The 15,451-nt window shown below is 39.6% G+C and overlaps 1 protein-coding gene across 2 annotated transcripts in view; it reads right to left on the bottom strand.

Annotated features, from left to right (window-relative positions):
* The window catches only part of ADSS2 (adenylosuccinate synthase 2), a 42,961-nt gene that overhangs the window by 8,887 nt on the left and 18,623 nt on the right, over positions 1 to 15,451 (bottom strand). Inside the window, exons 5-12 of one of the 2 annotated variants that reach the window (XM_044419410.1) lie at positions 14,932 to 14,998; positions 11,924 to 12,031; positions 11,616 to 11,697; positions 9,003 to 9,129; positions 8,271 to 8,425; positions 7,462 to 7,586; positions 1,674 to 1,771; positions 761 to 910 (exon numbers count right to left, since the gene is read on the bottom strand). In XM_044419410.1, the coding sequence (XP_044275345.1) occupies positions 761 to 910; positions 1,674 to 1,771; positions 7,462 to 7,586; positions 8,271 to 8,425; positions 9,003 to 9,129; positions 11,616 to 11,697; positions 11,924 to 12,031; positions 14,932 to 14,998 (912 nt within the window). The remainder of the gene's footprint in view (positions 1 to 760; positions 911 to 1,673; positions 1,772 to 7,461; positions 7,587 to 8,270; positions 8,426 to 9,002; positions 9,130 to 11,615; positions 11,698 to 11,923; positions 12,032 to 14,931; positions 14,999 to 15,451) is intronic. The other variant, XM_044419415.1, reaches the window with a different exon arrangement.

Here is a 15,451-nt window from a genome sequence, read left to right as displayed (position 1 = left end):
TTCTGAAATTACATAAGAACAATTTTGGTTTTACAGGCAAAACTACAGATTTTGCTGATATTTGCAAAATCTAATATATGATGTCTCTAGTATTTATTATCAAGTAATTCCTTCTTAGAACTGAAGATGTAAAAGTATTAACAATAATTTCTAATGTAAATTCAGTCTATGCAAGTATCAGATTTATCAAGGAATGAAAGCAGTCATTAAAGTTTAGCAAAGCTGGGAACACATTCAGCTAGTGCAATTATAGAGAACAGTAATTTCTGAATATTGTTCTCTAGTAATCCAAGGTGACTCAAAAGGTTCTTCCCATTCAATTTAAATTTTGCCTTAAATTGTAACAATTCCCTTTTTAAAAGCCAAGGCCACAAAGTGCTCTAGAAACAAGCAAATCACTTTACAAATGGAAATGTTACCCACATTAACTTGGGAAACAAAGAACTCAGATTTCTTGGTATTTCATTGTCACTGAATGTGACTTGTATGGAACAAATGCTTCTAAAAAGAGCTACCAACACAAATTAAGTACTGTTGTAAAGCAGCATGCAGAGTCTCAGGGCCATTTTACCAATTATGATATTCAGAGTTACATTTACAGATCTGAGTTGGCAAGAGATCAGTTATAAATACATTGAACAGTAAACCTCTCTTTAACAAAGCATCTCTTTTGAGGGACTTCTGCTTCAAGTAGGTCTCTTGAAACCAACAAATCTAGTTTACTTGAGACTCTTGAGACATACAAATCTGTTTTACTTACTTGGAATGCCTAGCTCCATTTCTATAAATCGAACATAGTTTTGTGCATTTACAGGCAATTGATCAAAGGTCCTTGCATGTGATATATCTTCTTTCCATCCTGAGAGGGTCTCATACTGAACCTCCACTTTATTTAAGACTTCCTGGTTTGCTGAGAAGAAAAGTAGCAGTATAACAACACAGTGACATCAGATCAATTATGCTACTTAAGAAATTCTGTAACCTCAAGTGACCCATGGTATAAAAGAAGTTACACTTGCATGAGAATTTTTAAGGTGTGGCTATGAACAGCTCAGAAACAGCATGTCCTTTATTTTATCTCAGAAAATTATATCATAAAAATAGGATTATGGAACAAAGGTTTGGCTGTCCAAGAGCTCAGGAACAGACTTGGTGCATTTGAAAATGGGAGGCTATCCTAAAATTCATCCTAAAATACAGAAAAGATGTTTAAAAAGGAAGGAAAAAAGTAATTCTATTATTTTATGGTTTGCGAGCTGAATTATCAGTACAAATAATTAAGAATGCAATGTTATTCCCATTTACCCTGTAAGTATACTTCACTGAGCTCAGAGGGACTTGCTTCTGAGTAGACAAGCATTACTTTGCACTGTGCAAGTTCTAAACTTGAATAACCATATCAGAGAAGTAAGTAGTGTGGAGAATTTCAGAGTCCTTATAGGAAAGATACAGGGAACCCTTTGACTTTCAGATATTGCTGGACTCCCAATTCCCAAAAGCCTCAACCAGTATGGCTCAACAGTCAGGGATGAAGGGAATTGCCATAATCTACAGGGCAACTTGTTCTTTACAGTTCTCCTACAGGTTTGTAGGGAAATTGTACAACAGTATTAGGGAGCTTCCAGCAGCAACTATAATAGTAGCAAAGTTATAATATGAACACATTCACTCACCTGGAAAATGAGGTATGATTTTATTGTCTATTTTGTAAGCAACACCAACTTTAATTTCTGGAAATACATCCAAAATATCCAATTTGGTAAGAGCCAATCTGTTTTGAAATAAAAATATTGTCTTTTTAGTTCTAAGTAGAAAAGCATGAACTACTAGATTTCACATTAAATTTACCTTTCAAAAATGGTTTAAAGTTTGTTTTAGAATTAATATAAATCTGCATCATTAAAAACAGAAAAACTTTTATCACTAGGTTTACGTAGCATGCCAGTACATTGCTCATTCTAGGCAATACTGTCAATTGATGGCCTATCTGACTACAGTCAAGTATTTCATGAAACAAGAATGTGTGTTGTAGGTTGCTTTTACAATGGTTTTAGAAACAGACTTTTGTTTAATACTTTGTTATTTTGCTTTGTTTCTATTTTAATTACACTGTTTTAAACGTATTGAACTATTGGCAAACCCTGGTGTTCCAAGGTAAAAGCTTAAGAGACAAACAGTTCAGTGAAATTGGTCACATTTACCAACTTTGTTAATTTTTTAAAAAACTGTAATAAATTGCAGCGAATTACATCCACTCTATTGCTGACTTCAAAAACTGATTCACATTTACTTCTCCTCACCCACCAGATCCAATGGCAGGGGGAGACCTCATAGAGCCAGACCTCTAGTGTTGATCTATGCACACTTAGAGGTTAATATGGGAAGAGCTGATCCTTCACATGTTCCACTCCCAGACAGGGTAGGGCTTTTAAAAGGTCAACACCAACACAATAAAGACTGGGAACAGATAAGCAACCAATATTTGTTTGTTTGTTTGTTATCTATAACCCCCAATAACTCTCTGGTAGCTTATAACAACCAGTGGAGCTGAAACAATAGAAGAGTTACATGTTCTGTGCAATATACACTAGTTAAGCACTTAGCTGCTGCATTTTGAGCCAATCACAATTTCTAGACACTTTTCAAAGGCGAAATAACCTTTATCTTGCCTCCATTCAGCTCCATCCAGTTTTTCACAGGCTACATAGTTCTCTTCACAAAGATCAGTTGGAAAAGCAAAAGATGGGGAGCTCAGAATCTTCAGTATATTACTGACGCTTTAGCCCATCTGCTTAAACTAGCCCAAAAGTTTCATACAAATATTAAACAATATGGAATGGAAGATAGACTCCTATGGCACCCCACACAGCAAAGTGACAATTTCTAGCAACTTCTAAGTTCTGAACCTAGGAAAAAAGAAATCAAACGTGTTTTTATAAGAAGGGGAATACTTGGCTCAACAATACTGCAAGTGAGAAGAATTTTAGAACTGTTGCAGATCATAAGCAGAATATGAATTGACAATGTGATGTGACTGCAAAAAGGGCAAATGCTATTTTATGCTGCACTAATGCAAGCATCATCTTTCAAATCCCGTGAAGTGCTAGCTTCCCTTCACTCAGAACTGGTTAGGCCTCATCTGGAATAGTGTCCAGTTCTGGGCACCATAATTTAAGAAAGCTGCAGACAAGCTGGAAAGGGTTCAGAGGAAGACAACAAGGATGACCCAGGGACTGGAAACAAAGCCCTATGAGGAGAGATTGAAAGAATTGGACATGTTTAGCTTCAACAAGAAAAGACTGAGGAGGGATATAATAACAAGTCTACCAGTACTTGAAAGGCTGTCACAAAGGGGAAGACTAGGATCTCTTCTCAATCGTCCCAAACTGCAGGACACTGGTAACAGGAAGCCAGGGTCTGGCTGAACATCAAGAAGAACTGTCATACTTAGAGCAGTGCAACAATAGAACCAATTACCTAGGGAGGTTGTGGTTCGACGACACTAGAGGCACTCAAGATGCAACTGGACAGCAATCTGAGAGGGATAGTTTAATCAGGAGAAGATGGTAAGCTGGATATAAGATTTACCGTATTTTTCGCTCTATAAGACTCACCTGATCATAAGATGCACCTAGTATTTAGAGGGATCCATGGAAAGCTTCCTAATAATCACAGGCACATTCCCCACCACTTCCCCATGGGCTTCATTAAAAGACGGGTTGCCATTTGAAAACACACACCAACCTGTGATTAACAGCTCTCATGTGTGCTGGAGGAGGGGGGCGGAGCAGAGCGTGCCGAGCAAGTGCCAGCCAGGTGTGGTGTAGCCGGGCTGGCAGCATGCTGGCGGTGGTCTTCCGGGCGGCATGGTGGCGGCGGCAGGTCTTCCCGGGCGGTGGGGGTGGGCAGTCCGTCTCTCCGTGTGGCCAGCGGGTTAAAGCCCGTGGCTCCTCCTCCTCCGCACCACTCCCCCTGAGAGGCACAGCTCTCACCTGCGCTGGGGGGGACGGAGGAGGGTGCGCCGAGCACGTGCCGGCCAGGTGGTGCCACGTGGTGCAGCCGGGCCGGCAGCGCACCAGTGGTTGTCTTCCAGGCAGCGCGGCGGCGGCAAGTCTTCCCGGGCGGTGGGGGTGAGCAGTCCGTCTCTCCATGCGGCCGGCGGGTTAAAGCCCGCGGCTCCTCCTCTGTGGCAGGTCTTCCCGGGAAGTGGGGGTGAGCAGTCTGCCTCTCCGTGCGGCCGGCGGGTTAAAGCCCACGGTTCCTCCTCCTCTGTGGCAGGTCTTCCCGGGCAGTGGGGGTGAGCAGTCTGTCGCTCCGTGTGGCCGGCGGGTTAAAGCCCACGGCTCTTCCTCCTCCACACTGCTCCCCGAGCGGCACAGCTCTCGCCTGTGCTGGAGGGGGGGCGGAGCAGCACGTGCTGAGCGTGTGCCGGCCAGGTGGTGCCACGTGGTGCAGGCGGGCCGGCAGCGTCCCGGGCGTCAGGCACACACACATTTACTCTATAAGACGCACAGACATTTCTTATAAGACACAGACATTTCTTACTTTTGAGGGGGGGAAAAGTGCGTCTTATAGAGCGAAAAATACGGTAATCTGCAAAGTGTATTGCAAACTAGTGGGCTAAAAGGAAACTTTTTATTTCCCCTGAGTACATTTTTAAAAGGCTATTTGTCTTTCAAACCAGCAACGCTGGATAGCACTACATAAACACAACTGTGGCAGAAAAGTAATTTTCTTGCCATCTTCACCAATACTGAATAAAATAATTGTTACTCCTCAAGCACCATGTGCGCCATTTCATGCCAAGCTGCTTAGTAAACTAAAGAGCCAACCAGAGTCTAAGTGTGAGTGTAGTAATTACCAGAATTCTCAGCTTCTGAAACCAACCAGGCCATCAAAGCCAGACAACTCATTCAGTACCATCAGCAAACCACAAAGATTAATCAGTTTCTGAAGGATTAACATTTTGACTGGTCTTCAAATTCTGTGGCGTTGTCTGGTTACTATAAGCTTAATATTTGGTTTGCATGTCATGGTAGCAAACCATGGGTTGTTTGACCCATGATTTGTGGGGGGGGGGGGAATGCTGTGCATTAAATGCTTCCATTTCCTGTAAACAACCTGCGGTCAGATCATGTGTAGGTTGTGGAGCAAATCTGGAGCACTGAGTTGACCAGATATTAACCTCTGGGCGGGTTAATCTCATGGTTGTTTAGCTCCTTGCTTTTGCAGGTCATGTTCCAAAATCGACAAACAAGCCAACTAAAGGTTATTTACCATAAAGGAAAACTAAGTACACATTTATCCACTGAATAAGCCAGTAGTCTAGGTTCATATATCACAGACACCTGCTGATCATGTACAGTAAACAGAACTGCTTCACATAAAGCTTGTGCCCCTGAAAATCATGGCTTAATCAATCCACAATCTGCTGCTCTGTGAGAACTAGCCAAGTAAACACAATCCAGTGGAAGCTTGCATGACGGACAAGAGGCAGAGAACATAGCAAGCCTTCTCCCTACTCACTGCCTACTCCTACAAGGTCCACTTCATCACTCTTTGAGGAGTTGGGGGGGGGGGGAAGGTAGAAGACCAAAAGGTAATACAGCAGTGGATGCTTTTATTTAGCAGAGTGGGGTGGAGCGAAAGGGGAATAATGGTGTGTAGGCAAACAAATGGCTGGCATGCTGCTGCTTGCTTGCTTGCTTGTTGTGAAGTCGCGTCCGACCCATTGCGACCCCATGGATAACATTTCTCCAGACTTCCTGTCCTCCACCATCCCCCAGAGACCTCTTAAGCTCATGCCGACTGCTTCAGTGACTCCATCTAGCCACCTCATCCTCTGCCATCCCCTTCTTATTTCGCTGTCAATTGTTCCCAGGCATTAGGCTCTTCTCCAGGGAGTCCTTCCTTCTCATTAGGTGGCCAAAGTATTTGAGTTTCATTTTCAGCATCTGGCCTTCTAAAGAGCAGTCAGGGTTGAATGCTGCTGCTAGCAAGATGGAAGTGTGACGGGGAAAACAGGGAAGAAGGAGAGTGTGGGAGGCTAGCATTGTAGTGGCAGGAGAGCATACCACTGAACGAAATGCTGGTGTGCTGCTGCTAGCAGGAAGGCAGTGTTAGGGAGGGACAGAAGAGGAGGAAGAGGGGTGGCAAGTAGCCTCACAGAAAAATGATGATGCCATGATAGAGTCCTGTGCCTTTTTCCAGCACAAACTGAGATCAGAAAAGTTGTTTTGTTGTTTATACAAAGCTCCAATGAACAAGTTATACTGCAGGAAGGGATATTGCTCTGGTAAAACAAGCTTTCATCATTAGGAGTGTTCCTGAGATGAAGAGAAAATGATACATATCCAGACATAAGTGGACCAATGGCAAACAGGCTAGATACATGTCAGTAGTTGCCCACCCATCAGTGCTACAAACAATCTAAGGCTTACACAATGGAAATGGGTAAAGAGAGTGAAGGGTAATGAGCCACAGGTTACAAAAAAACAAGCCATGTTGTACTCGACTGTTTGGCAGTGGTGCATGGGTTAGCTGTGGATAAAAACCGACTGGCTTAATTAGACCACAGGCCTTTGTGCTTTGTGCATCGGTCTAGTCTTTGCCACTGCATTAAAACCCAAAATGGATGCAAGTGTAAAAGATTAAGCCCACCGCTGCCCACTAAGACCTCAGTAATACCTGACAGGTAAGCACACTCATCTAGGACAAGTCCCAGATGTGCATGCTACACTATGTACTGATTTGGCAATCAGCAGCATCATTCCAAGAACTGGGTTTTTGCTGTAATGACAGCCAGGGTACTACAGACACAACAAAAACAAATGGGGAAAGCTCTCTAGACTGGCATGTTCCTCTCCTCCTGCCCATTGGGGCACTAGGCCTCCACAGAGGCTGCATGCCCAAATCACAGAACATACACTGTAACCCTTTTTAAGCCACAATATCAAAGTGAACAAAACCTTAAGCTAAAAGCTAACTGAAAAATCAAAAATCAGCACTTACAATAACTCTATCCATAACTCTACCAACATTACTCTTTTTCTCACAGCATTTTTCCAAATAAGGGAAACTAAGAAAGCAGCAGTTAGAATGGCAAACATATTTTAATATGTTACTAAGTTACTAATTTTAAAAGAAACAGCTGAAAACCTTTTATACCATTAAATCTTAGAAGGCCCAATTAAGATTTTCCCATGTAAATTCCAAAGTTTAATTCAAAGACAGACATATTAACATAATATACTTTCCTTAAGAAAGGAATGATATTACAATTCATGTAGTCAACTTCAGTATGGTAACTTTTAACGTGTATTTCTATAGTGGAACCTAGAAAACATTGCTTTTTGCTATGGGGCTGGGAGACAGTTTCATCCCTGTTACTTTGTAAGTGTTAGTACTGCATCCCTTATGGTGCATATGACGCTCATCTTGTCACCACTGTAAACTACTCACGCAGTGAATCCATTGATCATGTGAGCGTATCTAAGCAATACCAGATCCAACCAGCCACATCGTCTCTTTCGACCAGTTGTCACACCAACTTCTTTTCCTCGTGTTTGCAGTAGTTCTCCAATTTCCTAAGAAACAGAAGATAATCATGTTAATATTTTATAATATATTTTATAATGATATAGTAGTATTTATTATACACAGCATTTCAGGCAATAGAAGGAAACAATAAATTTTACATTCCCAGCTCCACACAGTACATCAAACTATTAAAAATACTGAAGCTACCCTTATAAGACCAGGTTTCAGTGTGAGAATACTAGCTGAGAAGGCCAGTTCTCAACATTTCATGTTGATTCCACTGTATAATGCCTACCTTCTACCTCACAGGAGTGTTGTAGCTCAGTTATTGTTTGTGGAGCTCTGTGATCCTTGGCCACCTGTTAATTCAGCTTGAAATTAAAAAAGCCAAACTGGATCAGGTGCTTCACTATTATTAACAAAGATTCTGCAACTGGAACTTAGTTAAGAACTCTGTTGTTGATTCATGCAAGAATAGAACTACTCTCCAACAGAAATATATGCTCTGTAGGACTGGGGAATAAGCAGTAATCAAAAACCTTTAAAAGCACATATAAACATTTAAGTAGATCTGTGGAATGAGGAAATTTTATTTAGATAATTAAGAATGCAATTATTCATAAACTGACACTCGTTATAGTACAGCCATGCATACTTTAAATAATATTTCTCAGAATAAAACATTTATTTACTTGGGCCTAGTAACTCATTAACTTTAATAAGATACTTACATTGTCTTGTTCTGTAGGAAAGGCACCAATTCCAACTCTGGTTGTGTATGCTTTAACAACTCCATATACTTCACCAACATTCTGAGGTGGCATTCCCAGGCCAGTGCAAACACCACCCACAGTGCAATTTGATGAGGTCACAAAAGGGTAAGTCCCTACAGGGAGTAGGAGAGAAGAAAGAAGTGAATAGGAACATCATCTTCTAAAAGGTCTGTGGGTGTGGAGTACTGTAAATCACAATAAATGCTTATTCATATATTATGGCCCTGGTGCTGATTTAATTCTCATATGCTGCGCTTTAGTTTAAAATATAGTTGTCCACTCCCGGAAAGTTTCCAGTGTCCAGCAAAAGTTACATTGTGTACCTAAACATTTCTAATGCTGTCACATAGCAATTTACGCTTCCCTCATTTTGCTCCAGAGTTGCTCACAACTCTCTGTAGCAGATTTTTTAAAGCATATTGTGTGCAGGAGAAATCTACCCCCACCCCATTCCACTGATGGAAGTGATTCTGCCAGGAGGCGGCATTAGCTGGATAGAACCCATGGTTTCAATGCTTCTTTGAAGTTAAGTTTATGTAACACAAACATCACTTGCAACTGCTATATAATCCTTCAAGTACTCATTTCCAATGGCTCTCTGCTAGGGGACCTGCATGGCAAAAACTTCATACATTGTGAATATGGCAAGCACAGAAATTCTTTCCAAAAACCAGGAGCTTCTATACTTACCAAAATCAATGTCCAGCAGTGCTGCATTTGCACCCTCTACTAAAATCCTCTTTGGTGGGCCATGCAAGGCTTCATACATAAAATATACACCATCCCTCACCATGGGTTTGATCCTTTCAATGTAACCCTAAAACAAATAAGTATATTCTAGAAATGATGATTAAATTTGTGAATTGTGATATACAATACAATTTTAATAAAGTCCAACTAGAAAAATAAATTGTTCTAGGCTAGTAATGAAGCCAAAGTCACCTCCATTTGAAATTTATCATGAATGCCAAAAAAAAAAAGTACACATCATAGAGCAGTATCATAGTTTAGGCAACATTTAGTGTTCTCTCTTACATTAAAAATGGCAAAGAGCCCTGCTGAATCAGATACAATATCCATCTAATCATTAACCCTATTTCCAACATTTGCAAATGAAGCAGAACAGAAAGAAAACAGCCATGCTCTATTCTTGTCTTCCAGTAGTATTCAGAGGTACACTGTTACTGAAACTGGAAGATCCAGTTAGGTGTCATGGCTAATAGGCATTTTTAGTCCTAACTGCAAAGAAATTTGTCTAAAGTCAGCTTGGATTAGATAAGTCAACTACCTTAACTACCATCATCACATCTTTTGGCAGAAAATCTTGCAATTTGTGTTGTGTGACTAACCTGTTGACCTGACCATGGACAGGCATCCAAAGGGTATGACAATAGTCTGAAGCTAGCTTTGACAGGTAGCAGTTAATATCAGTCCTTTATCACTCATCGTCTAGATTGTCCCTCTAAGCAGAACCAAATTCAGCCCTCCAGAATGCCGCACATTGCCAGAACCCCTTCCACTGGGGTTATAAAATGCACTTTCCCGACCACTGATAATTGGGTGTTTTTGTGTTTCTCTCAAGGCTTAGTCACTGGCAAGCAAGAGCTTTAAAAATATGCTGGTTTTTGACCCCACTCTGGTTTGTTGCCTTTGGACCTTCCCTTCACTGTGAAGTGTCCCCTGAGGTATTTTCTTTAATCTGGCCCTCAGGCCAAAAGAAGCCCAACATTCCTTTTCTAAGGCCATTTTATTCCATTCTTCCTGAACTGAAGAAGGCCTTACATGGCTACTCCGCTGACCTACCAGCTCTTAGCTAGCCTCTGCTCTGTGTATCATCTGCATCGGTGAACAGTCAGAAGGGAATGAGACTCCTGGTTTAAAGGTGACTAGGGCCTAAGGGGTGCCAGTTCAGGAGTCCTTGGTTTGATGAGGTTGTGGACTCAACTGCTGATTTCCTGATCCAGCTCGCCCCTTCTCTGTGTCAGTGTTCTTGGCTGTTGTACAGGGTTGGGATCATGAGATTATTGATTGTCAAACTGAGCACAGATGTTTTTGGAGTAACCATGAGCTCATTTTATAATACAGGAACAGAAATGTAGGCCCATCCACTTTCTATAAACCATGTATAATTTTATAATTATTTATAGCAAAGAATATGTACCAGGAATTTTCTGATTTATGGCACCTGTCTTTCAAACTTAGAAAAATGGCAAAAAAAAGGAGACATGATAGCGATGAACAAAATTAAGCTTGGTATAGAGAAAGCAGGCAGTACAAGAATTTGAAGTCACAACACAATGAGCTGGGGTTTGAGTGCAAGAACCTGGGTTGCCCCATGAAGCTGACTGGCAGGAAATTCAGGACATATAAAAGGCAGTACTTCACATAGCACATAATGAAACTATGGAATTTACTTACATAAAATGCAGTGATGACACTAATTTGGGCAGCTTCAAAATGTGTTTGGAGAAGAGTTTCAATAGCTACTAGTCCTGATAGCTATATTGTACAGTTATCAGAGGCAGTGTGCTTATGTACACAAGTTACTGGGGAACAGGGAGAGGGGGGGCTGCTGCTGTTTGCATGTCCTGCCTGTGGATTTCCTGTGGGTCATCGTGTGAACAGAATTCTGGAAAAGATGAATCCTTGGTCTGATCCAGCACAGTTCTTCTTACATAGAAACACAGAATGAGTCAGAAAGGGCATCACGGGCCATCTAGTCTGACCCCTGGCTCTAGCCAGCTCTGCTCACAACATGCATTCTTAAATAAGTGACAGTGCTACATGAGTTTTCAGCATGACTGTCACATCAATGTGGAATATACACTTTTGAAAGGGAGTGCAGGTTCTTCTAACAGAAATAAATTAACTACTACATAATCACCCAGTTTACAGTCATCAGGGCTTGTTTAAGCCACGGATCATGCCAGGAGTCATGACCATTGAGTATGTTCAGACAACACAACAAAACATGCCCAGGCATGTAATCAGGCAAATGGGATCTTGCACCTGCAGTGGCTTGCCATGGTGACTTGTTTAAACCATGGTTATTATGTGAATCAGGCCATTAACTTTAATCAGTAAGTAACTCAGAGAGTCAAGTCTGAGTTCCATGCCAAAACATCTGGTCATCTTTTTAAAAACTGCTTAGAAAATCCCATGCATGTAACTTAGTAATCAAAGCCAAAAATTAGTTTTGACTGCTGTTTTCTGTGTCAGAAGCAGTTAAAATACGTCTCTCATTAAAAAGAACATACACTGAAAAATCTGGCTACATATAAACAAATAGCTCTATAATCTTACCTTGAGTCTTTTCAATTCTCCTTCAATGTCTATTTGTAAGGTAGGGTAAATAGACTTATACTGGTTGGCCAACACTTTGAATCTAAAAAATACAGTAAGTAATATTTGAATACTATTATAATCGGAACATTGCATACAAGCCTTTAGTAGAGATTCTGACTTGAGATGAGAGAAAGAAAGTAAAAATATGAATGAGAAATCCAGTAAGGATTTATTAGAATACAAAATCAGAATCTACAAGTAAGTAAACTGATAGCCCTAGTAATTAATATATTTGAAATGTAACATTACTCTAGAGAAGTGGTTACCTTTCTGAAAATTCATTGAAGTCAGAAACTAGATCACACATTCTGAGCCCACTTCGAGCTGCTTTAGAAGAATACACTGGACCAATTCCCTTTTTTGTAGTTCCCAAGCTTTAAAACACAAAAATAAAAAAAACACACACATACTACACAATCTGGTGACTCTCAATCAAAACATGATGACTAATTTGTTCATTCTAAATTTTTCAAAATATAATCATTTTAGTAGCTTTATGCACTGGGGTCAAATATGCCCAAACATGATATCACATTTGGAGAAGGATGGCCTAGAACCGATCAAACAGTCCAACTTATCCCCATGAGTGTTAATCGTATCACTCATGTACAAATACTTTAAAAAGTACATAAAAGGCAACAGGATAACCACTAATTTGCTTTCAGATCTCAACAATGAACATATGTAGCATATTTATAATATCACACTGCTTAAATACACTTGTTTTATGTGGATTGCAATACAAAACTCTTGAGTTTTCAAAGGAAGTCAAGTGTTTCCTCAAGGTCTTAATGGTGTAAAGCTTAGCATGCTAGGATTACAAGCTTTGGGAAGCTTAAATAAAAGCACTATGAACTGCTGTGAAATACCAGTAAAGCAACATAAAGATTGTTTCTTACACATGCTTCAGTGTTGCTAAGATTTGAGATTATTAAAATAATACTGAGTTGTCAAGATAGGCATTCAACATAGGCTGTACAGTTTATTCTTTAGATTAAAGATATTTGCAGCTGGAAATCTGGAATTTGTTATGTGCTCTGCAGTATATTTTTACCTTTGACTCTCAAATTAGTCAGTCATCATATATGATATGGAGAAAGTATTTGCCTATTTCTACCAAAAGAGTTTAAAACTACTCAGTTGATCTGTACCACCTGGACAACAAATTAGCCAATGGCTTAAGATGGGATGGAAAGAAAATAGATTTCCAGATGCTTTAGATTTCAGTTTATAACATGTATGACCACTGGCAGAGGCTCCTGGGAACTGAAGTCCCAAAAATCTGGATCTTATCTTCTGCCCACCCCTAGCATAAGAGAGGCAGGACAGACAGAACCAATATAGATTACAATTATAAGTATGAAGAAATAATAGGATAAGAAGGGGACTACAGAGGAATGCTAGCACAGCTACTTGCTAGTCTAATATAATCAAATAAGATAGAGAACTGGTGAAATTATTTTAACAGACCCAACCGGATTTTGTTTTGTTTATTCTGTTACTTTATATGATATACAAGTACCTTCATATACTGTAAACAAAGATCACATTCTGAGATGTAAATATGTTAATAGCAAACCAGTCTTCTCAGAGAAGGATTTTCCTCCCCAACACCAGTATGAGACAATAGTGCAAGGACATCTTGGATCCATTTCCTATGCTCCTTCTGAAGCATTAAATAGCAATCACAAAACCTACTGAGGTGATTGCAAGGACTAAGTTTGTTCTGTTGATCTCTTTAAGACAATACTACTGGTTATTGCTTCCTCCTCCTCCCACCTCCCCACCATGTCACTTCTCTGTGATGGTAAAACACATAATTTAAAGATGAGTTACTGACAGAAACTTTCTTTTTTCTAAAGGTAATTTATTAAACATTTGACTACACTGTTTAGTATTGAATGGATGAAGATGAAATCACCTTTAAATTGTGCTACTGCTTAGGAAAAGATCAAAAGGGGAAAATCCCTCTAATTTTATCATTGTTCTTGCTATGGAGCACTAAATTTTACACTGTCAGCTGACATAACAAATAAATGAAATCTGTCTCACTGACTCTCAGGATAGACTGCCAAGGTACTAGCCAGGATTCTCTCCTTTTCTCACTCCCAACACTCTGATTTTGATTGTGCCATGATGTTGCAATGAATTCTAAGTGTTGAAACATATAAACAATCCCTTAAGTTTAGCAAAGGGTCTGCAAATTCCTCAACTATTAAGGACCATAACGCTGTCATTTCATCATGTGAGGGTTAAGTAAGTACCCACCACCCTCATGTAATATGGTATAGAATACTTTTCTTCTATAGAAAAGCTTGAGTAAAACTTCTCATTTCAAGTACTTGGAAACAACTTTTAGCAGCTGCATGGTTTAGGCTTCTGCTCCCTATATAGAAGGTGCACTCCGCATGCCTCCAAATTCTGGCAGAAATTGTCATATACACATCATTCAGACTACAGAACATCTGCAGAATTGATTAAGTCTGAATTTGAGAACTTTTAGTCTTATGACATGACAGGACATGCTGCCTTTTTTTGATTTTATATATTTCATAGTATGTATTTTAATCTGTTTGTATTTTAATATTTGCTTTATACCAATATTTGTATTTTATATATGTTTTATGGTCTGTTGTAAACCACCCAGAGCTTTGGATGTGTGGCAGTATAGAAATGAAATTAATAATAATCTCAATAGCTATTTTTCCTGGTTCTGGTCAAGTGTTCAGTATGATCTTAGGACAACTGCATATATGAGGAAGACTTTTGAGTCCCAGATCTCTAGAAGATACCCACAGACTAATATGACAGTAGCAGTTCAGCTATAATTACTGTTCCTTCTTAAGAACAAGGTCTATGTTGCTGATGAACATTTTTAGATTCATACTGCACCTTAGAAATAAGAACAATGCCTTATTCAGATATGTCACTTGGGTTACATTAGGTGCTCTGGTAGCCAAACTATCCAGTGAATTACAGAAGTAATGAGGCTTACAATTTAAAATAAAACATATATGTATTTCAATTTCAAAAAGATAATTTTTTGCATTTTGGACTGAAAATAAGCAGCTTTTGGATTGTTTAAATTACTGCCTTAATACGCACATGCATGCACACAAATCAACACAGATTTACAGATGCTTCAGGCTTCCTCTGGGGGCATTCAAAAACATCATAAAGTTCCCTCAACAGATTTTAGAAATGAATCCCCTTGCTTTACTCAAAATTTCTTCCATTGGGTAACCGTTATGACATCTAACAAAACAGAACATACTTCTTTCCTGCTTGCTCTTGCCTTTGCTGTTCCTGGATGCCATCAGCAGCTTGATGGAAGTCAAATACTAGGAAATTTGAAAGGTAAAAAATGAACTCTGGGTATATGTGTCTGTATTAGGTACCAAGCTAAAATAAGTTAGTATTTCTATTAATTTATGGCACAAAGTTATACATTGTGGATAGCATCATTTAAATTAGCTGCAAAACAAAATAAGAAAAATCAGAGAGAATATAGTTGTTGCGTGAAAAATGGATTTGATATGTGAGGACAGAAAGTCAGGGCAAATATAAACTACTATACTGCAAATCCAGTCATATCATTCAACATTAGTTTTTCCAAAATATTACATTTATCCAGACCCAGTGATAGAAAGAACTAAAAATACTCTTGATCATCACATAAGATAAAGCCAGTTTGCACATGACAGCCATTGTTTAAAGTCCTGTGGGCTTTTGGATATAAGCAGGAGAAAGTGGGCTAAACAACAGTTCACTCAATAATAACCATTCAGCAAACT

This window comes from Varanus komodoensis, unplaced genomic scaffold (genome assembly GCF_004798865.1).
Source record: "Varanus komodoensis strain SLA01 unplaced genomic scaffold, ASM479886v1 scaffold1, whole genome shotgun sequence".
NCBI classification, from domain to species: Eukaryota; Metazoa; Chordata; class Lepidosauria; order Squamata; family Varanidae; genus Varanus; species Varanus komodoensis.
This window is presented reverse-complemented; position numbering and strand designations above follow the sequence as displayed.